Here is a 24,014-nt window from a genome sequence, read left to right on the forward strand (position 1 = left end):
CCACTAAACTCCCTTTGTAGTGCACCCTTTTTTGACCAGTGCCCATATGGAATAGGGTGGCATTTGGGCTCTGTTATAGTGTTGCCTGTTGTAGTGATAAGGACAGGACGGACATACGGATGGAGGGAGGGAGAGAGAGAAGGGGAAAGAGGAGGGTGGGAGACAACAGCTTCTCGTAGCTCATTTTCATTATGCTTAATGCTAGTCGTTTTACACAACAAACGAGCGTCAGAGACAGGCGGTTAGACGCTCCCATGTGAAATGCATGAGGGGAACTAAGTCCTCTCTCCCTCTTCATCACCTCTCTCTCTCTCTCCCTCTTCTCTCTCTCTCTCTCTATCTCTCCCTCTTCATCACCTCTCTCTCTCTCTCCTTCTCCATCACCTCTCTCCCTCTCCATCACCTCTCTCTCTCCCTCTTCATCCCCTCTCTCTCTCTTTCTCTTTTCATCCCCTCTCTCTCTCCCTCTTCATCCCCTCTCTCTCTCCCTCTTCATCCCCTCTTTCTCTCCCTCTTCATCCTCTCTCTCTCTCATCACCTTTTCTCTCTCTCCCTCTTCATCCTCTCTCGCTCTCTCTCCATTACCTTTTCTCTCTCTCCCTCCCCTCTATCTCTCCCTCTTCATCCCCTCTTTCTCTCTCTCTACATCACCTCTCTCTTCATTCCCTCTCTCTCTCCCTCTTCATCCTCTCTCTCTCTCTCTCATCACCTTTTCTCTCTCTCCCTCTTCATCCTCTCTCGCTCTCTCATCACATTTTCTCTCTCTCCCTCCCCTCTATCTCTCCATATTCATCCCCTCTTTCTCTCTCTCTCCATCACCTCTCTCTTTGTTCCCTCTCTCTCTCCCTCTTCAGTCTCTCTCTCGCTCTCTCCATCACCTTTTCTCTCTCTCCCTCCCCTCTATCTCTCCCTCTTCATCCCCTCTCTCTCTCTCTCTCTCTCCCTCTCTCACCCCTATTCACCCCCTCTCTTTCCCCCTCATCATCACCTCTCTCTCTTGTCCCCTCTTTCTCTCTGTATCTTTCCCTCTCTCTCCCTCCCCCTCTCTCCTTTTCTCCCTCCGCCCTCTATCGTTCTCCTCTTCCCAATTGTCAGTATATTGGCGTAGTGAGGCTGTGCGTCCTTGGGGGGTAAATGGTCTTGTTGCCCGTATTGGATTCCAATGACATGCAGGGAGAGAGCAGGGTGTGAGGGGTTGGGCTCCATTGACAGCAGGGTGAGAGGGATCAAATAAAATAAAATAAAATAAAACTATAGGGAGGGGCTTAACCTCTGTTAACCTCTTGATGTAATGACAACACTGACACACACACACACGCACGCACACACACAAACACACAAACACACACACACAAACACACACGCGCGCACACACACACACACACACACACACACACACACACACACACACACACACACACACACACACACACACACACACACACACACACACACACACACACACACACACACACAGCCTCAAGTCTCAGAACAGAAATCTTAAAGCATGTCTTCAGATCCTCAAGGCTTCATAGTGTCAATCCTATAACTCATTCATTCTCGATAGTGGTTAATGTACTGGCTGTCTTATTTATATCAGGGGTTAATGTACTGGCTGTCTTATTCATATCAGGGGTTAGTGTACTGGCTGTCTTATTTATAGCAGGGGTTAATGTACTGGCTGTCTTATTTATATCAGGGGTTAATGTACTGGCTGTCTTATTTATATCAGGGGTTAATGTACTGGCTGTCTTATTTATATCATGGGTTAATGTACTGGTTGTCTTATTTATATCAGGGGTTAATATACTGGCTGTCTTATTTATATCAGGGGTTAATGTACTGGCTGTCTTATTTATATCAGCAGTTAATGTACTGGCTGTCGTATTTATATCAGGGATTGTCTTATTTATATCAGGGGTTAATATACTGGCTGTCTTATTTATATCAGGGGTTAATGTACTGGCTGTCTTATTTATATCAGGGGTTAATGTACTGGCTGTCTTATTTATATCAGGGGTTAATGTACTGGCTGTCTTATTCACATCAGGGATTAATGTACTGGCTGTCTTAGGAGATGGAGAGGGAGAGAGAGAGAGAGGAGATGGGGAGGGAGAGAGGTGATGGAGAGGGAGAGAGAGAGGAGATGGAGAGGGAGAGAGAGAGAGAGGTGATGGAGAGGGAGAGCGAGAGAGAGGAGATGGGGAGAGAGAGAGGTGATGGAGAGGGAGAGAGAGAGGAGATGGAGAGGGAGAGAGAGAGAGAGGTGATGGAGAGGGAGAGAGAGAGGTGATGGAGAGGGAGAGAGAGAGAGGTGATGGAGAGGGAGAGAGAGAGGAGATGAGAGGGAGAGAGAGAGGAGATGGAGAGGGAGAGAGAGAGGAGATGGAGAGGGAGAGAGAGAGGAGATGGAGAGGGAGAGAGAGAGAGAGGAGATGGGGAGGGAGAGAGGTGATGGAGAGGGAGAGAGAGAGGAGATGGAGAGGGAGAGAGAGAGAGAGGAGATGGTGAGGGAGAGAGAGGTGATGGAGAGGGAGAGAGAGGTGATGGAGAGGGAGATAGAGGTGATGGAGAGGGAGAGAGAGAGAGAGGTGATGAAGAGGGAGAGAGAGAGAGAGAGAGAGAGAAGAGGGAGAGAGAGAGAGAGGTGATGAAGAGGGAGAGAGAGAGAGAGAGAGCTGATGAAGAGGGAGAGATAGAGAGAGAGAGAGAAGAGAGAGAGAGAGAGCTGATGAAGAGGGAGAGAGGACTTAGTTCCCCTCATGCATTTCACATGGGAGCGTCTAACCGCCTGTCTCTGACGCTCGTTTGTTGTGTAAAACGACTAGCATTAAGCATAATGAAAATGAGCTACGAGAAGCTGTTGTCTCCCACCCTCCTCTTTCCCCTTCTCTCTCTCCCTCCCTCCATCCGTATGTCCGTCCTGTCCTTATCACTACGACAGGCAACACTACAGCAGGGCCTGTTAGACCAAGGTCTGTGTCCAAAATTCCACCCCATTCCCTATATAGTGGACTACTTTTGACCAGGGCACATGGGTAATAGGATGCCATTATGAACACACCCACTATCTGTTTGCAGCAGTCGTGCAGCAGTGTGAAAAGTGACAAATGTATGATGATAATGATGTGGACGTATATGGAGTCCTACCTCTTCTCTATGGAAGAGGCCCCTGTGTTGGTATATGGAGTCCTTCCTCTTCTCTATGGAAGAGGCCCCTGTGTGGGTATATGGAGTCCTTCCTCTTCTCTATAGAAGAGGCTCCTGTGTTGGGTATATGGAGTCCTACCTCTTCTCTAAGGAAGAGGCCCCTGTGTTGGGTATATGGAGTCCTACCTCTTCTCTATGGAAGAGGCCCCTGTGTTGGGTATATGGAGTCCAACTCTTCTCTATGGAAGAGGCCCCTGTGTTGGGTCATGTGCAAAATATCTAAGTGGATTCATCCAGTGGAAATCATAAACAAACGCCATGCTCTGCCGACTGAGCCACAGGACCCATGGTCTACCGACTGAGCCACAGGACCCATGCTCTACTGACTGAGCCACAGGACCCATGCTCTACTGACTGAGCCACAGGACCCATGGTCTACCGACTGAGCCACAGGACCCATGCTCTACTGACTGAGCCACAGGACCCATGCTCTACTGACTGAGCCACAGGACCCATGCTCTACTGACTGAGCCACAGGAGCCATGCTCTACTGACTGAGCTACACAGGACCCATGCTCTACTGACTGAGCCACAGGACCCATGCTCTACTGACTGAGCTACACAGGACCCATGCTCTACCGACTGAGCCACAGGACCCATGCTCTACTGACTGAGCCACAGGACCCATGCTCTACTGACTGACAAACAGGACCAATGCTCTACCGACTGAGCCACAGGACCCATGCTCTACTGACTGAGCTACACAGGACCCATGCTCTACCGACTGAGCCACAGGACCAACGCTCTACCGACTGAGCCACAGGACCCATGCTCTACTGACTGAGCCACAGGACCCATGCTCTACTGACTGAGCCACAGGACCTATGCTCTACTGACTGAGCCACAGGACCCATGCTCTACTGACTGAGCTACACAGGACCCATGCTCTACTGACTGAGCCACAGGACCTATGCTCTACTGACTGAGCCACAGGACCTATGCTCTACTGACTGAGCTACACAGGACCCATGCTCTACTGACTGAGCCACAGGACCCATGCTCTACTGACTGAGCTACAGGACCCATGCTCTACTGACTGACACACAGGACCTATGCTCTACTGACTGAGCCACAGGACCTATGCTCTACTGACTGAGCTACACAGGACCCATGCTCTACTGACTGAGCCACAGGACCCATGCTCTACTGACTGAGCCACAGGACCCATGCTCTACTGACTGAGCTACAGGACCCACGCTCTACTGACTGACACACAGGACCAACGCTCTACTGACTGAGCCACAGGACCTAGCCTAGGGAAACCATCCTGATCTCATGATAGCTCACAATCGGTTTCACTTCAAGCAGTCCGTTTGTTTGACCAGACCAGTCAGTTCTGAGATTGATAGATGTCTATTTTCGAGACTTCAGGCCTCTATAGGATCTCCATGATGTACACTTTATAATTTCTTACATAGATGCTTCATAAATCATTGATCAGCAATTGTCAAAGTGTGACAATCTAATCATCAAGGGGAAAATATAAGAGTCCTTTCAGAATCTCTGTCAGAAACTACAGCATGGTAGTTATTGGAATGACGTGGTTCTTCTCATGCAAATACTAAGGTGCTTTGGATATAATCGTTTTTTTCTACTGTATAGGGTATATCTAATCAATCTTATCTCAAATATTTGAAAGTAATTGACATGTGTATTTGACCCAGACTGTCATGGTTTCTCTCATGCACGGACCCAGGTCTGTGTGAACAGATGAGACAGACTGTCATGGTTTCTCTCATGCACGGACCCAGGTCTGTGTGAACAGATGAGACAGACTGTCATGGTTTCTCTCATGCACGGACCCAGGTCTAAATGATACACGGTAGTTAAGCAAAAGCACCAAGACTGTTACGTTGACGTGTTTACTTACAGGTAGTAAGTGTAGGAGTGGTAGGTTCTTCTGCCCAGTGGTAGGTGAGGTGGTACGTGGTTAGGTGAGGTGGTACGTGGTTAGGTGAGGTGGTGGTAGGATATAAGCAGTGGAGGACGGCGGGACGGAGGGACGGGGGATATGAAATGAAGGAAAGAAAAAGTAAATATATATTAATGTTAGAAAAAATTTATAAAATGGACAAAAAACAGATATGGTGGGTGGCAGGCAGGCAGGCAGGCAGGCAGGCAGGTATGTAGGCAGGTAGACAGGCAGGCAGGCAGGCAGGCAGGCAGGCAGGCAGGTATGTAGGCAGGCAGGTAAGCAGGTAAGCAGGTAGGTAGGTAGGCAGGCAGGTAAGCAGGTAGGCAGGCAGGCAGGTAGGCAGGCAGGTAAGCAGGTAGGCAGGCAGGCAGGTAGGCAGGCAGGTAAGTAGGTAGGCAGGCAGGTAGGTAGGCCGGCAGGTAAGCAGGCAGGCAGGTATGTAGGCAGGCAGGTAGGTAGGCAGGCAGGTAAGCAGGTAGGCAGGCAGGTAGGCAGGTAAGCAGGCAGGTAAGCAGGTAGGCAGGCAGGTAGGTAGGTAGGCAGGCAGGTAAGCAGGCAGGCAGGTATGTAGGCAGGTAGAAGGGAAACGTTAAGGTAGACTACAGTTGTAGTGAGGAGCAAGGTGGTAGCTAGGTGTTATTTGGCATGTAATGTGAGCAGGACAAGGAGATAGCGTGTAATTTGTACGCTGACTCTTGGTAGAGATAGATACACATGTGCTCATACATTTGGACTACAGGTCATGTTGGGAACTCAGAAACGGTTAGATAAGACGTGTTAAACACTGATACCATGGCACATATATTTCTGCATGCTGCCTCTTCGTTTCTCCACTGATATACAACAGAGTTGTGCTTTTGTTCTCCTTGCCATAGACATATGTATAGACGTGGTTTCAGTGGCGGGGCCACTTGGAGTTAAGGATGTGCCCAATTTGCCAAGGAACCAAGGCAATTAACACCAAAATATCCAATTAAGTTGATTCGGACACAGAAAAAAAAAAAAACCTTGTCTGCTCAGGGATTCAAACCAGCGACCTTTCAAATACAGGCCCAACGTTCTAACCACTAGGCTACCTGCTGCCTTGGCAGCACGATCCTTCCGCCATGTAGGTATAGGTTTCTTTGGAGCTAGTTAACATTCATTAGAGAAGGTTTTTAGGACATCATTTCCATCTCATGACAAAACGCTATGTGTTTTCCTGTTTCATATTTGTAGGCGTTCGCCGCAGTTAAATGAATACGGAATAACACTGGCCGGGATATTCGAGGCATATGTCACCATAGATGTCTGTAGACAAAAAGGGAAATTAACATTTTAACCTCCAAAAAGGTTAGTTCTAAATCAGAACTTAGAATTTCTTAACATGGCTCTAATTCTAAACCAATTAGATTCTAAATGAGACCAAATGGATTGAATGAATTCATCTCCCTGACTGTCTCATTTAAATTAGGCAAACAGAAAAATTATTTCAATGAAATATCACGACTGTTGTACCTCACACCGTAACAAAACTGTCGAGCAATGTGAACTGGTAAATGATCGTAGAGCAGAAATATAGAACGCGTACAATTTCATCACGGACATTCAATCTAAAAGTTAGGTTGGAACTGTACAGACCAGAAAGTAGTCCCCCCCCCCCCCCCCCCCCTCCTCCTCCTCTCGCTGTTGTCATGGCGTTTCCCGCCTCGTCGTTCCTTTCGGTACAGATACTGAACTAACATGTGTCCCAAATGGCACCACGTTCACTATATAGTGCACTTACTTTTGACCATAAGTAGTGCACTATAACAGGGAGTAGGGTGCCATTCTCCTCAACTCATCTAGAGAAACACAGCGGCAGGCTCATGGGTGGCCGCTCCCATATTATGGACAACAGCAACGAGATAAAAAGGTACACGAACTGACATTTGGGCATATTTCAGGCCTGGGTGTGTACAGAAGCTTCAGCTTCCCAGATTGCATTGGAGACGTGGAGACGGCCTCTTCCTGTATAGTATCTAGAGCTGATGTATATTTAGCCAGAAGTTACAGTACGAGGCAATAGAAATGCTTTCTCTCCTTGCCTCACTTTTTACATTTCATTTAACTAGGCAAGTCAACTAAGAACAAATGGGTATTTACAATGACGGTCAGTGGGTTGTTCAGACTTTTACCTTGTCAGCTCGGGGATTTGATCTAGCAACCTTCAATTACTGGCCCTAGTCTGTCTCTCTATCTATATCTCCCTCTCTCTCTCTCTCTCTCTTTATTTCTCTCTCTCTCATCGCTCTCTCAGAGTCTCTCTCTCAGAGTCTCTCTCTCAGAGTCTCTCTCTCAGAGTCTCTCTCTCTCTCTCTCTCTCAGAGTCTCTCTCTCAGAGTCTCTCTCTCAGAGTCTCTCAGATTATCTCTCTCTCTCTATTATTATTTCCTTCTTATCTCCTATTCTTTATCTTCCTTTCTATATGCCTCTCCCTTTTCCTCCCATCCCCAAGCCAGTGTCATTGAACAGGGCTGGGGTTAGTTTAATGCCTGTTATATGATGGGGCCTAGGACACATTCATCTTTCATAGCAAACTGTTTCTCATTTAGCTGTAAACAGCCGTAATGTAGCGTATCAACATAATCAAATTAATTATTTACATTCGACAGCGACGCTGCCACTGCTGTTTTGAGGGCGAAAGACAGAATAGAGAGTATTGTCGGGAGTAACAACAAAAGTCTTGTTCTTCGAGAAATATAAAACGAGCAAGATGTCCAAATTTATCTCATATTGTATTTATGGAATAATGTTTAAATGAAATGTTATTAATCTTCAGTTTGTCCGACTGTGTCATATTGGCACCGTAAAACACAACATGTAGCACTTCTACAAAATGGCTGACCTTTTCTTCATGAGGAGGACGACTCCGAGGAAGATAATGACGAAGAGGAGGATGCCAGCAATGACTCCGGCTATCTTCACTGTGTGGTCAGTCTGTTTCTCTGGCTCTACCGCGTCAGGCTTACGGGTGGCCGCTCCTATATTGTCGACAACACAACAACAAACAAACAAACAACATCAACAACAACAAACAAACAACATCAACAACAACAAGCAGACAAAAACATCTGGTAATGTCTCAATGGCTCCTGGTGTACAGTCAGCCAGGCAGTCAGTCGCCAGTCAGCCAGTAAGTCAGCCAGTCATGTAGTCAGCCAGCCAGCCAGCAAGTCAATCAGGCAGTCAGGCAGTCAGTCAGCCAGGGAGTCAGTCAGCCAGCCAGCCAATCAGTCAGCCAGTCATGCAGTCAGCCAGCCAGCCAGCCAGTCAGCCAGTCAATCAGGCAGCCAGGCAGTCAGTCAGCCAGCCAGCCAGTCAGGCAGTCATGCAGTCAGCCAGCCAGCCAGCCAGTCAGCCAGTCAGCCAGCCAGCCAGCCAGTCAGCCAGTCAATCAGGCAGCCAGGCAGTCAGTCAGCCAGTCATACAGTCAGCCAGCCAGCCAGTCAGTCAGCCAGTCAATCAGTCAGCCAGGGAGTCAGCCAGCCAGCCAGTTAGCCAGCCAATCAGTCAGCCAGCCAATCAGTCAGCCAGCATGTCAGCTAGTCAACCAGCCAGCCAGTCAGTCAGCCAGCCAGTCAGTCAGTCAGCCAGTCAGCCAGCTAGTCAACCAGTCAGCTAGTCAACCAGCCAGCCAGCCAGCCAGCCAGCCAGCCAGCTAGTCAACCAGCCAGTCAGCCAGCCAGTCAGTCAGTCAGTCAGTCAGTCAGCCAGTAGAACATGTATGTATAATCGATCTGCTCCAACATGTCCTGTTAGACTGACTCTATTGAATGTTTTCGGGAAGACAGAGTATCGATAGCGGTTGAATATTGATATAGTGGACTGTTGAATAGAAGAGAACACAGTTTACTGCTGAAACAGGCTGTTTTTTCCATTTCATCCCCATATGGAGGTAGAATGAACGTTTTAAGAAATCACAAGTTACAGTAACTACGACCAAATGCGTGAAACAAAAGAGAACTTTTGCTGCATAGATCTCTTATCCACACCAGTATTACGATACTATATCACCCAAACGGGCCTGTCAGTCAGGCTGAGAGTCAGTCCCCTCTCGCTCTTCCTCTCCCCACCCTCTCCATTTATCTCCCCGCTCCCCCTCTCCCCACCCTCTCCATTTCTCTCTATTTCTCCCCCCCTCCCCCTCTCCCAACCCTCTCTATTTCTCCCCCCTCTCCCCGCCCTCTCCATTTCTCTCCCCCCTCCCCTCTCCCCACCCTCTCCATTTCTCTCCCCCCTCCCCTCTCCCCACCCTCTCCATTTCTCTCCCCACTCCCCTCTCCCCCTCTCTATTTCTCTCCCCACTCCTCCTCTCCCCACCCTCTCCATTTCTCTCCCCCCTCCCCTCTCCCCACCCTCTCTATTTCTCTCCCCCCTCCCCTCCACTACACCTCTACTATCAGTCTAGGGATATTGCTGTCAGATGTCAGGGAAGATACACAGATCTGATATGATACATATTAATGAAAGGGATTGACTTCTGTAGGGAAATCTCCAATTTCAACACATGACATGAGGATTGTAAATGAAAACAGACATTTCATGTACTGTTACACAGTGAGGATGCTTCATCATATTACAGGTGTTGTACTGGAAGAACCTTTAATTCACAACACAACAAACAAAACAAGCAAAACAACCCAACATAACAACAAAACAACACAACAAAAAAACACAACAAACAAAACAAACAAAACAACACAACAAACAAAACAACACAACAAACAAAACAACACAACAAACAAAACAACCCAACAAGCAAAACAACCCAACATAACAAACAAAACAACACAACAAAAAAACACAACAAACAAAACAACACAACAAACAAAATAACACAACAAACAAAACAACACAAGAAACAAAACAAGCCAACAAACAAAACAAGCCAACATAACAAACAAACAAAACAACACAACAAACAAAACAACACAACAAACAAAACAAACAAAACAACACAACAAACAAAACAAACAAAACAAAACAAAACACAAACAAAACAACAAAACAACACAACAAACAAAACAAAACACAACAAACAAAACAACACAACAAACAAAACAACACACAAACAAAACAACAAAACACAGGCACCTGAAGAAATAGACCTAGCCCTTACAGCTGTACACCAGTATCTCAGAACAGGCTCTTAGTCTGGGAGAACAGGACAGTACATGTTACAACATCTACTGGAAACATGAGCAGAGAGTCTAACCTGTTAGTTGGTCGTCACCAGCCGCTGGTACGATGCGGAGGTACGGAGTAGTTAGCTGGGTCACCAGTATGGCAGCTGGAGGCACACAGTGGCATGCAGCAAGGGGGGAGGGGGAGAGGATGAGAGAGGAAGAGAGAGAGGGGAGAAGGGGAGGGGGGAGAGAAATAGAGACAAATGGAGAGGGAGGGGAGGGGGGAGAGAAAGAGAGAGAAATGGAGAGGGTGGGGGGAGGGGGGAGAGAAATGGAGAGGGTGGGGAGAGGGGGAAGGGAAGAAAGAGAGAAATGGAGAGGGTGGGGAGAGGGGAGGGGGGAGAGAAATGGAGAGGGGGAGAGAAATGGAGAGGGTGGGGAGAGGGGGGAGAAATAGAGAGAAATGGAGAGGGTGGGGAGGAGAAGAGCGAGAGGGGAGTGGGGAAAGGGAGGGAGGGAGAGAGATGGGAAAGGGGGTGGAGAGGGTGAAAAAGAGAGAGAGAGAGGTCACAAAATCTCAGTCACCATTCAACATTATAGAAACACTCAATGTTAGAAGAGATTTATCTAATTTTCAGCTCTAGACTAACATCTAACCTTCAGCTCTACACTAACATCTAACCTTCAGCTCTAGACTAACATCTAACCTTCAGCTCTACACTAACAACTAACCTTCAGCTCTAGACTAACATCTAACCTTCAGCTCTAGACTAACAACTAACCTTCAGCTCTAGACTAACATCTAACCTTCAGCTCTAGACTAACATCTAATCTTCAGCTCTACACTAACATATAACCTTCAGCTCTACACTAACATCTAACCTTCAGCTCTACACTAACATCTAACCTTCAGCTCTACACTAACAACTAACCTTCAGCTCTAGACTAACATCTAACCTTCAGCTCTAGACTAACAACTAACCTTCAGCTCTAGACTAACATCTAACCTTCAGCTCTAGACTAACAACTAACCTTCAGCTCTACACCAACATCTAACCTTCAGCTCTAGACTAACATCTAACCTTCAGCTCTAGACTAACATCTAACCTTCAGCTCTACACTAACATATAACCTTCAGCTCTAGACTAACATCTAACCTTCAGCTCTAGACTAACATCTAACCTTCAGCTCTACACTAACATCTAACCTTCAGCTCTAGATTAACATCTAACCTCTAGCTCTAGATTAACATCTAACCTTCAGCTCTACACTAACATCTAACCTTCAGCTCTACACCAACATCTAACCTTCAGCTCTACACCAACATCTAACCTTCAGCTCTACACCAACATCTAACCTTCAGCTCTACACCAACATCTAACCTTCAGCTCTACACTAACATCTAACCTTCAGCTCTAGACTAACATCTAACCTTCAGCTCTACACCAACATCTAACCTTCAGCTCTACACTAACATCTAACCTTCAGCTCTACACTAACATCTAACCTTCAGCTCTACACCAACATCTAACCTTCAGCTCTACACCAACATCTAACCTTCAGCTCTAGACTGAAATCTAACCTTCAGCTCTAGACTAACAACTTGTCACTTACTCTAACTGCATTCAATGTATTTTACTAAATACATTGAACCTATTACAACCTTGTGTGGTTAGCTGTCTGACCTTGTGTGGTTAGCTATCTGACCTTGTGTGGTTAGCTATCTGACCTTGTGTGGTTAGCTATCTGACCTTGTGTGGTTAGCTATCTGACCTTGTGTGGTTAGCTGTCTGACCTTGTGTGGTTAGCTATCTGACCTTGTGTGGTTAGCTGTCTGACCTTGTGTGGTTAGCTATCTGACCTTGTGTGGTTAGCTATCTGACCTTGTGTGGTTAGCTGTCTGACCTTGTGTGGTTAGCTGTCTGACCTTGTGTGGTTAGCTATCTGACCTTGTGTGGTTAGCTGTCTGACCTTGTGTGGTTAGCTGTCTGACCTTGTGTGGTTAGCTGTCTGACCTTGTGTGGTTAGCTGTCTGACCTTGTGTGGTTAGCTTTATCAACCTTGTGTGGTTAGCTATTTTACCTTGTGTGGTTAGCTGTCTGACCTTGTGTGGTTATCTATCTGACCTTGTGTGGTTAGCTATCTGACCTTGTGTGGTTAGCTGTCTGACCTTGTGTGGTTAGCTATCTGACCTTGTGTGGTTAGCTGTCTGACCTTGTGTGGTTAGCTGTCTGACCTTGTGTGGTTAGCTATCTGACCTTGTGTGGTTAGCTGTCTGACCTTGTGTGGTCAGCTGTCTGACCTTGTGTGGTTAGCTGTCTGACCTTGTGTGGTTAGCTGTCTGACCTTGTGTGGTTAGCTATCTGACCTTGTGTAGTTAGCTGTCTGACCTTGTGTGGTTAGCTATCTGACCTTGTGTGGTTAGCTATCTGACCTTGTGTGGTTAGCTGTCTGACCTTGTGTGGTTAGCTGTTTGACCTTCTTAGAATTCTTCCACCTCTTTTAGATACGATTGAATCTAACTCTGTCTATCACTCCATGTACCAGTGCATTCTGCCTTGTGTACAATACCACAGGCCCTCGTGTAGTAAACAGAGGAGGCTGATCTTCATTTTACTATCCATTCACTCAATAGGAAATCTATTGTGAAGCTGTGTCTGTCGAGCATAGCTGATTCATGTGACGGGGCTTCCCTGAGCTCTCTGTGTGTCTGTGTGTGTGTCTGTGTGTGTGTCTGTGTGTCTGTGTGTCTGTGTGTGTGTGTGTGTGTGTGTGTGTGTGTGTGTGTGTGTGTGTGTGTGTGTGTGTGTGTGTGTGTGTGTGTGTGTGTGTGTGTGTGTGTCAGAGCAGTGTTACCAGCCCTCCCCCAGGCGGTATCAATCCCCATCCTGATCAAGTGTTTTAAGCTGTCTGGAGCAGCTAACACAAGTGTGTGTGTGTCAAGCAAAATAAGTAAGTTCCCAAAGCCAGAGTACATGGTTGGAGTCTCTGAGACGAGAGAACACACTGTTGACAGTGTGAGGGTGTGACAGATGTTTCTGGGTAATAGTTTAATCGAAGTGTTCCTACATGGAGACCGCTGACTAACAGGTTCATGTCGTTAGTTCTCAAAGGTTAGCAGGTCAAGTTAGAATGCTAAACACGTCTAGTTTCAGCATTATCGGACTGGTAAACACATCTAGTTTCAGCATTATCGGACTAGTAAACACGTCTAGTTTCAGCATTATCGGACTGGTAAACACGTCTAGTTTCAACATTATTGGCCTGGTAAACACATCTATTTTTCAGCATTATCGGTCTGGTAAACATGTCTAATTTCAGCATTATCGGCCTGGTAAACACGTCTAGTTTTAGCATTATCGGCCTGGTAAACACGTCTAGTTTCAACATTATCGGTCTGGCAAACCCGTCTAGTTTCAGCATTATCGGCCTGGTAAACACGTCTAGTTTCAACATTATCGGTCTGGTAAACCCGTCTAGTTTCAGCATTATCGGCCTGGTAAACACGTTTAGTTTTAGCATTATCGGCCTGGTAAACATGTCTAATTTCAGCATTATCGGTCTGGTAAACCCGTCTAGTTTCAGCATTATCGGCCTGGTAAACATGTCTAATTTCAGCATTATCGGTCTGGTAAACCCGTCTAGTTTCAGCATTATCGGCCTGGTAAACACGTCTAGTTTCAACATTATCGGTCTGGCAAACCCGTCTAGTTTCAGCATTATCGGCCTGGTAAACACGTCTAGTTTTAGCATTATCGGCCTGGTAAACACGTCTAGTTTCAACATTATCGGTCTGGCAAACCCGTCTAGTTTCAGCATTATCGGCCTGGTAAACACGTCTAGTTTCAACATTATCGGTCTGGTAAACCCGTCTAGTTTCAGCATTATCGGCCTGGTAAACACGTTTAGTTTTAGCATTATCGGCCTGGTAAACATGTCTAATTTCAGCATTATCGGTCTGGTAAACCCGTCTAGTTTCAGCATTATCGGCCTGGTAAACATGTCTAATTTCAGCATTATCGGTCTGGTAAACCCGTCTAGTTTCAGCATTATCGGCCTGGTAAACACGTCTAGTTTCAACATTATCGGTCTGGCAAACCCGTCTAGTTTCAGCATTATCGGCCTGGTAAACACGTCTAGTTTCAACATTATCGGTCTGGTAAACCCGTCTAGTTTCAGCATTATCGGCCTGGTAAACATGTCTAATTTCAGCATTATCGGTCTGGTAAACCCGTCTAGTATCAGCATTATCGGCCTGGTAAACATGTCTAATTTCAGCATTATCGGCCTGGTAAACACATCTAGTTTTAGCATTATCGGCCTGGTAAACACGTCTTGTTTCAACATTATCGGTCTGGTAAACCCGTCTAGTTTCAGCATTATCGGCCTGGTAAACGCGTCTAGTTTTAGCATTATCTGCCTGGTAAACACGTCTAGTATCAACATTATCGGCCTGGTAAACACGTCTAGTTTCAACATTATCGGTCTGGTAAACATGTCTAATTTCAGCATTATCGGTCTGGTAAACCCGTCTAGTTTCAGCATTATCGGCCTGGTAAACACATCTATTTACAGCATTATCGGCCTGGTAAACACGTCTAGTTTCAGCATTATCGGCCTGGTAAGTCAATGTCCTCAGCGAACCACTTAGATGTAGGTCTGTTGTGGTCCTACCTTTAGTGGCGATGCGGACACAGTCCATCTTGGTCTCCTGTTGCAGAGGAGAAAGAAGAGACAAATAACAGTTAGATATTAATGTGCAGTCATATAATAACACACACACACACACACACACACACACACACACACACACACACACACACACACACACACACACACACACACACACACACACACACACACACACACACACACACACACACACACACACACACACACATCGTCCCTGTATGCGACCTCTCTTCAGCATCGTCACATAGACAGACAGGAGAGAGGAGCGGATGAGAAGGCCATAAAACAACACGTGATATATGTGTGTGTGTGTGTGTGTGTGTGTGTGTGTGTGTGTGTGCTTGCATCTGTGTGTGTGTGTGTGTGTGTGTGTGTGTGTGTGCCTGCGTCTCTGTATTGTATGTCTGAACCTTGTGGCTTTTTAGCAGCCGCTCAAAAGGCCTCTTTCACGAACAGACATAGCACATTAAAAGATTTCACATTAACAGTTTGAGACGATCCAACCGACCATTGAATGAATTCAATAGTCACCCCGGCTCAGTGTTTCTGTTGGACCTTGGTTCGCTAAGTGCTCAATTTCTTTTGAAACGGTAGGCTACTAAACAAATTAATCACACATCAATTAGCCGGTCAGTTCAGTGGTGAGGTTGAACATGTTTTGACATCAGCACCTTAATGGTTGAAGTGTTGATATGACCTCTGACCTGTGCTAGTCAAAACATCAGGCGTTCTCTGACAGTTGGACAAGAAGAGATATGGAGGAGAACTGCCAAAGAATCCCCATTAAATACCCTAGTTTAATACTCCCAACCTCTGAGACTCCATTAAAACCCTAGTTTAATACTACCAACCTCTGAGACCACATTAAATACCCTAGTTTAATACTCCCAACCTCTGAGACCACATTAAATACCCTAGTTTAATACTACCAACCTCTGAGACCACATTAAATACCCTAGTTTAATACTACCAACCTCTGAGACTCCATTAAATACCCTAGTTTAATACTCCCATCCTCTGAGACTCCATTAAAACCCTAGTTTAATACTACCAACCTCTGAGACCACATTAAATACCCTAGTTTAATACTCCCATCCTCTGAGACTCCATTAAAACCCTAGTTTAATACTACCAACCTCTGAGACTCCATTAAAACCCTAGTTTAATACTACCAACCTCTGAGACCACATTAAATACCCTAGTTTAATACTACCAACCAATGAGACTCCATTAAATACCCTAGTTTAATACTACCAACCTCTGAGACTCCATTAAATACCCTAGTTTAATACTCCCAACCTCTGAGACTCCATTAAAACCCTAGTTTAATACTACCAACCTCTGAGACTCCATTAAAACCCTAGTTTAATACTACCAACCTCTGAGACCACATTAAATACCCTAGTTTAATACTCCCATCCTCTGACACCCCATTAAATACCCTAGTTAAATACTACCAACCTCTGAGACCACATTAAATACCCTAGTTTAATACTCCCATCCTCTGACACCCCATTAAATACCCTAGTTTAATACTACCAACCTCTGAGACCACATTAAATACCCTAGTTTAATACTCCCATCCTCTGACACCCCATTAAATACCCTAGTTTAATACTCCCATCCTCTGACACCCCATTAAATACCCTAGTTTAATACTACCAACCTCTGAGACTCCATTAAATACCCTAGTTAAATACTACCAACCTCTGAGACCCCATTAAATACCCTAGTTAAATACTACCAACCTGACACCCCGATTCTTACAGCTTGGAGAATCTATGCTCTTCTTTCTGTGAGTGTAAAGTAGAGTTACCTGGTGACAGTTTGATTATGGTAATACGGGATGTTAACACCACTCAATACACACTTAGGGTCTTGACTCCCACTGTATCCGCCACTGACAACAGTTTCTGGCTTGTTGTGGGCTCCTCTTTCTAAATAGTTTGAGACCACCCAGACCACAGTAACATGGTTCTTCAACTTCAGTCCTGGATAAATACCTGCTGTGCAGGGTTTCGTTCCAGCCCTGCACTAATACACCTGATTCAGTTAGTCAAGGTCCAGATGGAATGTTTTGATCGTGATCGTAATAATTGATCACGGTACTCCAATTCACCCTAGAAAGTTTTGGAATGAGTAACTAACTTTATTCTGAGAGTAAACTCCTTCCCCTATCACGCGTTGCCTCTGTTCTTTCTCTCCTTCTCCAGGTCTCTAACATCTCTATTCTCTATCTCGTTCTTCAGGTCTCTAACATCTCTGTTCTCTCTCTCCTTCTCCAGGTTTCTAACATCTCTGTTCTCTCTCTCGTTCTCCAGGTCTCTAACATCTCTGTTCTGTCTCTCGTTCTCCAGGTCTCTAACATCTCTGTTCTCTATCTCGTTCTCCAGGTCTCTAACATCTCCGTTCTCTCTCTCGTTCTCCAGGTCTCTAACATCTCCGTTCTCTCTCTCGTTCTCCAGGTCTCTAACATCTCTGTTCTGTCTCTCGTTCTCCAGGTCTCTAACATCTCTGTTCTCTCTCTCGTTCTCCAGGTCTCTAACATCTCTGTTCTCTATCTCGTTCTCCAGGTCTCTAACATCTCTGTTCTCTCTCTCGTTCTCCAGGTCTCTAACATCTCTGTTCTCTCTCTCGTTCTCCAGGTCTCTAACATCTCTGTTCTCTCTCTCGTTCTCCAGGTCTCTAACATCTCTGTTCTCTCTCTCGTTCTCCAGGTCTCTAACATCTCTGTTCTCTCTCTCGTTCTCCAGGTCTCTAACATCTCTGTTCTGTCTCTCGTTCTCCAGGTCTCTAACATCTCTGTTCTCTATCTCGTTCTCCAGGTCTCTAACATCTCTGTTCTCTCTCTCGTTCTCCAGGTCTCTAACATCTCTGTTCTGTCTCTCGTTCTCCAGGTCTCTAACATCTCTGTTCTCTCTCTCGTTCTCCAGGTCTCTAACATCTCTGTTCTCTCTCTCGTTCTCCAGGTCTCTAACATCTCTGTTCTCTCTCTCGTTCTCCAGGTCTCTAACATCTCTGTTCTCTCTCTCGTTCTCCAGGTCTCTAACATCTCTGTTCTGTCTCTCGTTCTCCAGGTCTCTAACATCTCTGTTCTCTATCTCGTTCTCCAGGTCTCTAACATCTCTGTTCTCTCTCTCGTTCTCCAGGTCTCTAACATCTCTGTTCTCTATCTCGTTCTCCAGGTCTCTAACATCTCTGTTCTGTCTCTCGTTCTCCAGGTCTCTAACATCTCTGTTCTCTATCTCGTTCTCCAGGTCTCTAACATCTCTGTTCTCTATCTCGTTCTCCAGGTCTCTAACATCTCTGTTCTGTCTCTCGTTCTCCAGGTCTCTAACATCTCTGTTCTGTCTCTCGTTCTCCAGGTCTCTAACATCTCTGTTCTCTATCTCGTTCTCCAGGTCTCTAACATCTCTGTTCTCTCTCTCGTTCTCCAGGTCTCTAACATCTCTGTTCTCTATCTCGTTCTCCAGGTCTCTAACATCTCTGTTCTGTCTCTCGTTCTCCAGGTCTCTAACATCTCTGTTCTCTATCTCGTTCTCTAGGTCTCTAACATCTCTGTTCTCTCTCTCCTTCTCCAGGTCTCTAACATATATGTCTCTCTGCCCCTCCTTTATCTCCCTCTCTCGATCTATCTCTCACTATCCCTGACTCCTCTCCTATTTTATTTTATTTTCTCTCCCTCTTCTAATCTCTCTTTCACTCTCTCTGTCCTCTCTAAGACGTGTGCTAACTATTTAAGAACCCTGTTTCGTGCCCATTATCATTCCAAACCACAATCTGAGATCTCTTCAAGTCACCATTGAACTCTCTTCCTTTGCCTCGGCTTAGCATTGCTTTGTAGAGAGCAGGAGAGGAGTGGAGGAGAAGAGGAGAAGAGGGCCAAGTGCCACTTGATGACAGAGAGAGGAGCAGGAGAGGATAGAGAGGCTATGAGGCTGAACTCTGAAAGATCCACAACCCTGTTGTTTTTGAACCTGCCTCCTACCAATCCCCATCACCACAACTGACCGACCGGGGCGGCCTGCTCTGTAAAACGTCCAGTCCTGTAGCAGTAACCCAGCCCAGTAACAGTAACCCAGCCCTGTAGCAGTAACCCAGCCCTGTAGCAGTAACCCAGCCCTGTAGCAGTAACCCAGCCCTGTAGCAGTAACCCAGCCCTATAGCAGTAACCCAGCCCTGTAGCAGTAACCCAGCCCTGTAGCAGTAACCCAGCCCTGTAGCAGTAACCCAGCCCTGTAACAGTAACCCAGCCCTGTAGCAGTAACCCAGTCCTGTAGCAGTAACCCAGCCCTGTAGCAGTAACCCAGCCCTGTAGCAGTAACCCAGCCCTGTAGCAGTAACCCAGCCCTGTAGCAGTAACCCAGCCCTGTAGCAGTAACCCAGCCCCGTAGCAGTAACCCAGCCCCGTAGCAGTAACCCAGCCCCGTAACAGTAACCCAGCCCTGTAGCAGTAACCCAGCCCTGTAGCAGTAACCCAGCCCTGTAGCAGTAACCCAGCCCAGCCCTGTAGCAGTAACCCAGCCCTGTAGCAGTAACCCAGCCCTGTAACAGTAACCCAGCCCTGTATCAGTAACCCAGCCCTGTAGCAGTAACCCAGCCCAGCCCTGTAGCAGTAACCCAGCCCTGTAGCAGTAACCCAGTCCTGTAGCAGTAACCCAGCCCTGTAGCAGTAACCCAGCCCTGTAGCAGTAACCCAGCCCTGTAGCAGTAACCCAGCCCTGTAGCAGTAACCCAGCCCTGTAGCAGTAACCCAGCCCTGTAGCAGTAACCCAGCCCCGTAGCAGTAACCCAGCCCCGTAGCAGTAACCCAGCCCTGTAACAGTAACCCAGCCCTGTAGCAGTAACCCAGCCCTGTAGCAGTAACCCAGCCCTGTAGCAGTAACCCAGCCCAGCCCTGTAGCAGTAACCCAGCCCTGTAGCAGTAACCCAGCCCTGTAACAGTAACCCAGCCCTGTAGCAGTAACCCAGCCCTGTAGCAGTAACCCAGCCCTGTAGCAGTAACCCAGCCCTGTAGCAGTAACCCAGCCCTGTAGCAGTAACCCAGCCCTGTAGCAGTAACCCAGCCCTGTAGCAGTAACCCAGCCCTGTAGCAGTAACCCAGCCCTGTAGCAGTAACCCAGCCCCGTAGCAGTAACCCAGCCCTGTAGCAGTAACCCAGCCCTGTAGCAGTAACCTAGCCCTGTAGCAGTAACCCAGCCCAGTAACAGTAACCCAGCCCTGTAGCAGTAACCCAGCCCAGCCCTGTAGCAGTAACCCAGCCCTGTAACAGTAACCCAGCCCTGTAGCAGTAACCCAGCCCTGTAGCAGTAACCCAGCCCAGCCCTGTAGCAGTAACCCAGCCCTGTAGCAGTAACTCAGCCCTGTAGCAGTAACCCAGCCCTGTAGCAGTAACCCAGCCCTGTAGCAGTAACCCAGCCCTGTAGCAGTAACCCAGCCCAGCCCTGTAGCAGTAATCCAGCCCTGTAGCAGTAACCCAGCCCTGTAGCAGTAACCCAGCCCTGTAGCAGTAACCCAGCCCAGCCCTGTAGCAGTAACCCAGCCCTGTAGCAGTAACCTAGCCCTGTAGCAGTAACCCAGCCCAGCCCTGTAGCAGTAACCCAGCACTGTAGCAGTAACCCAGCCCTGTAGCAGTAACCCAGCCCTGTAGCAGTAACCCAGCCCTGTAACAGTAACCCAGCCCTGTAGCAGTAACCCAGCCCTGTAGCAGTAACCCAGCCCTGTAGCAGTAACCCAGCCCTGTAGCAGTAACCCAGCCCTGTAGCAGTAACCCAGCCCTGTAGCAGTAACCCAGCCATGTAGCAGTAACCCAGCACTGTAACAGTAACCCAGCCCTGTAGCAGTAACCCAGCCCTGTAGCAGTAACCCAGCCCTGTAACAGTAACCTTGCCCTGTAGCAGTAACCCAGCCCTGTAGCAGTAACCCAGCCCTGTAGCAGTAACCCAGCCCTGTATCAGTAACCCAGCGCTGTAGCAGTAACCCAGCCCTGTAGCAGTAACCCAGCCCTGTAGCAGTAACCCAGCCCTGTAGCAGTAACCCAGCCCTGTAGCAGTAACCCAGCCCTGTAGCAGTAACCCAGCCCTGTAACAGTAACCCAGCCCAGCCCTGTAGCAGTAACCCAGCCCTGTAGCAGTAACCCAGCCCAGCCCTGTAGCAGTAACCCAGCCCTGTAGCAGTAACCCAGCCCTGTAGCAGTAACCCAGCCCTGTAGCAGTAACCCAGCCCTGTAGCAGTAACCCAGCCCTGTAGCAGTAACCAAGCCCTGTAGCAGTAACCCAGCCATGTAGCAGTAACCCAGCCCTGTAGCAGTAACCCAGCCCTGTAGCAGTAACCCATCTCTGTAGCAGTAACCCAGCCCTGTAGCAGTAACCCAGCCCTGTAGCAGTAACCCAGCCCTGTAGCAGTAACCCAGCCCTGTAGCAGTAACCCAGCCCAGCCCTGTAGCAGTAACCCAGCCCAGCCCTGTAGCAGTAACCCAGCCCTGTAGCAGTAACCCAGCCCTGTAGCAGTAACCCAGCCCTGTAACAGTAACCCAGCCCTGTAGCAGTAACCCAGCCCTGTAGCAGTAACCCAGCCCTGTAGCAGTAACCCAGCCCTGCAGCAGTAACCCAGCCCTGTAGCAGTAACCCAGCCCTGTAGCAGTAACCCAGCCCTGTAGCAGTAACCCAGCCCTGTAGCAGTAACCCAGCCCAGCCCTGTAGCAGTAACCCAGCCCTGTAACAGTAACCCAGCCCTGTAGCAGTAACCCAGCCCTGTAGCAGTAACCCAGCCCTGTAGCAGTAACCCAGCCCAGCCCTGTAGCAGTAACCCAGCCCTGTAGCAGTAACCCAGCCCTGTAGCAGTAACCCAGCCCTGTAGCAGTAACCCAGGCCTGTAGCAGTAACCCAGCCCTGTAGCAGTAACCCAGCCCTGTAGCAGTAACCCAGCCCAGCCCTGTAGCAGTAACCCAGCCCTGTAGCAGTAACCCAGCCCAGCCCTGTAGCAGTAACCCAGCCCTGTAACAGTAACCCAGCCCTGTAACAGTAACCCAGCCCTGTAGCAGTAACCCAGCCCTGTAGCAGTAACCCAGCCCTGTAGCAGTAACCCAGCCCTGTAGCAGTAACCCGGCCCTGTAGCAGTAACCCGGCCCTGTAGCAGTAACCCAGCCCTGTAACAGTAACCCAGCCCTGTAGCAGTAACCCAGCTCTGTAGCAGTAACCCAGCCCTGTAGCAGTAACCCAGCCCTGTAACAGTAACCCAGCCCTGTAGCAGTAACCCAGCTCTGTAGCAGTAACCCAGCCCTGTAGCAGTAACCAAGCCCTGTAGCAGTAACCCAGCCCTGTAGCAGTAACCCAGCCCAGCCCTGTAGCAGTAACCCAGCCCTGTAGCAGTAACCCAGCCCTGTAGCAGTAACCCTGCCCTGTAGCAGTAACCCAGCCCTGTAGCAGTAACCCAGCCCTGTAGCAGTAACCCAGCCCTGTAGCAGTAACCCAGCACTGTAGCAGTAACCCAGCCCTGTAGCAGTAACCCAGCCCTGTAGCAGTAACCCGGCCCTGTAGCAGTAACCCAGCGCTGTAGCAGTAACCCGGCCCTGTAGCAGTAACCCAGCCCTGTAACAGTAACCCAGCCCTGTAGCAGTAACCCAGCTCTGTAGCAGTAACCCAGCCCTGTAGCAGTAACCCAGCCCTGTAGCAGTAACCCAGCCCTGTAGCAGTAACCCAGCCCAGCCCTGTAGCAGTAACCCAGCCCTGTAGCAGTAACCCAGCCCTGTAGCAGTAACCCAGCCCTGTAGCAATAACCCTGCCCTGTAGCAGTAACCCAGCCCTGTAGCAGTAACCCCCCAGCCCTGTAGCAGTAACCCAGCCCTGTAGCAGTAACCCAGCCCTGTAGCAGTGACCCAGCCCTGTAGCAGTAACCCAGCCCTGTAGCAGTAACCCAGTCCTGTAGCAGTAACCCAGCCCTGTAGCAGTAACCCAGCCCTGTAGCAGTAACCCAGCCCTGTAGCAGTAACCCAGCCCTGTAGCAGTAACCCAGCCCTGTAGCAGTAACCCAGCCCTGTAACAGTAACCCAGCCCTGTAGCAATAACCCAGCCCTGTAGCAGTAACCCAGCCCTGTAGCAGTAACCCAGCCCTGTAGCAGTAACCCAGCCCTGTAGCAGTAACCCAGCCCTGTAGCAGTAACCCAGCCCTGTAGCAGTAACCCAGCCCAGCCCTGTAGCAGTAACCCAGCCCTGTAGCAGTAACCCAGCCCTGTAGCAGTAACCCAGCCCTGTAGCAGTAACCCAGCCCTGTAGCAGTAACCCAGCCCTGTAGCAGTAACCCAGTCCCTGTAGCAGTAACCCAGTGCAGCCCTGTAGCAGTAACCCAGCCCTGTAGCAGTAACCCAGCCCTGTAGCAGTAACCCAGTCCTGTAGCAGTAACCCAGCCCTGTAGCAGTAACCCAGCCCTGTAGCAGTAACCCAGCCCTGTAGCAGTAACCCAGCCCAGCCCTGTAGCAGTAACCCAGCCCTGTAGCAGTAACTCAGCCCAGTAACAGTAACCCAGCCCTGTAACAGTAACCCAGCCCTGTAGCAGTAACCCAGCCCTGTAGCAGTAACCCAGCCCTGTAGCAGTAAACCAGTCCTGTAGCAGTAACCCAGCCCTGTAGCAGTAACCCAGCCCTGTAGCAGTAACCCAGCCCAGCCCTGTAGCAGTAACCCAGCCCTGTAGCAGTAACCCAGCCCTGTAGCAGTAACCCTGCCCTGTAGCAGTAACCCAGCCCTGTAGCAGTAACCCAGCCCTGTAGCAGTAACCCAGCCCTGTAGCAGTAACCCAGCCCTGTAGCAGTAACACAGCCCTGTAGCAGTAACCCAGCCCCATAGCAGTAACCCAGCCCCGTAGCAGTAACCCAGCCCCGTAGCAGTAACCCAGCCCTGTAACAGTAACCCAGCCCTGTAGCAGTAACCCAGCCCTGTAGCAGTAACCCAGCCCTGTAACAGTAACCCAGCCCTGTAACAGTAACCCAGCCCAGCCCTGTAGCAGTAAGCCAGCCCTGTAGCAGTAACCCAGCCCAGCCCTGTAGCAGTAACCCA

At 48.4% G+C, this 24,014-nt stretch overlaps 1 protein-coding gene across 3 annotated transcripts in view; it reads right to left on the reverse strand.

Annotated features, from left to right (window-relative positions):
- The window catches only part of LOC129823544 (receptor-type tyrosine-protein phosphatase mu-like), a 163,472-nt gene extending 148,494 nt beyond the window's left edge, over nucleotides 1–14,978 (reverse strand). For 2 of the 3 annotated variants that reach the window (XM_055882346.1, XM_055882348.1), the window contains exons 1-4: nucleotides 14,947–14,978; nucleotides 10,362–10,436; nucleotides 7,992–8,127; nucleotides 5,081–5,110 (exon numbers count right to left, since the gene is read on the reverse strand). In XM_055882346.1, coding sequence (XP_055738321.1) covers nucleotides 5,081–5,110; nucleotides 7,992–8,127; nucleotides 10,362–10,436; nucleotides 14,947–14,974 — 269 coding nt within the window. In that variant the 5' untranslated portion in view covers nucleotides 14,975–14,978. The remainder of the gene's footprint in view (nucleotides 1–5,080; nucleotides 5,111–7,991; nucleotides 8,128–10,361; nucleotides 10,437–14,946) is intronic. The other variant, XM_055882347.1, reaches the window with a different exon arrangement.
- Nucleotides 14,979–24,014: the final 9,036 nt, after the last annotated feature.

Source organism: Salvelinus fontinalis, chromosome 26 (assembly GCF_029448725.1).
Source record: "Salvelinus fontinalis isolate EN_2023a chromosome 26, ASM2944872v1, whole genome shotgun sequence".
NCBI classification, from domain to species: domain Eukaryota; kingdom Metazoa; phylum Chordata; class Actinopteri; order Salmoniformes; family Salmonidae; genus Salvelinus; species Salvelinus fontinalis.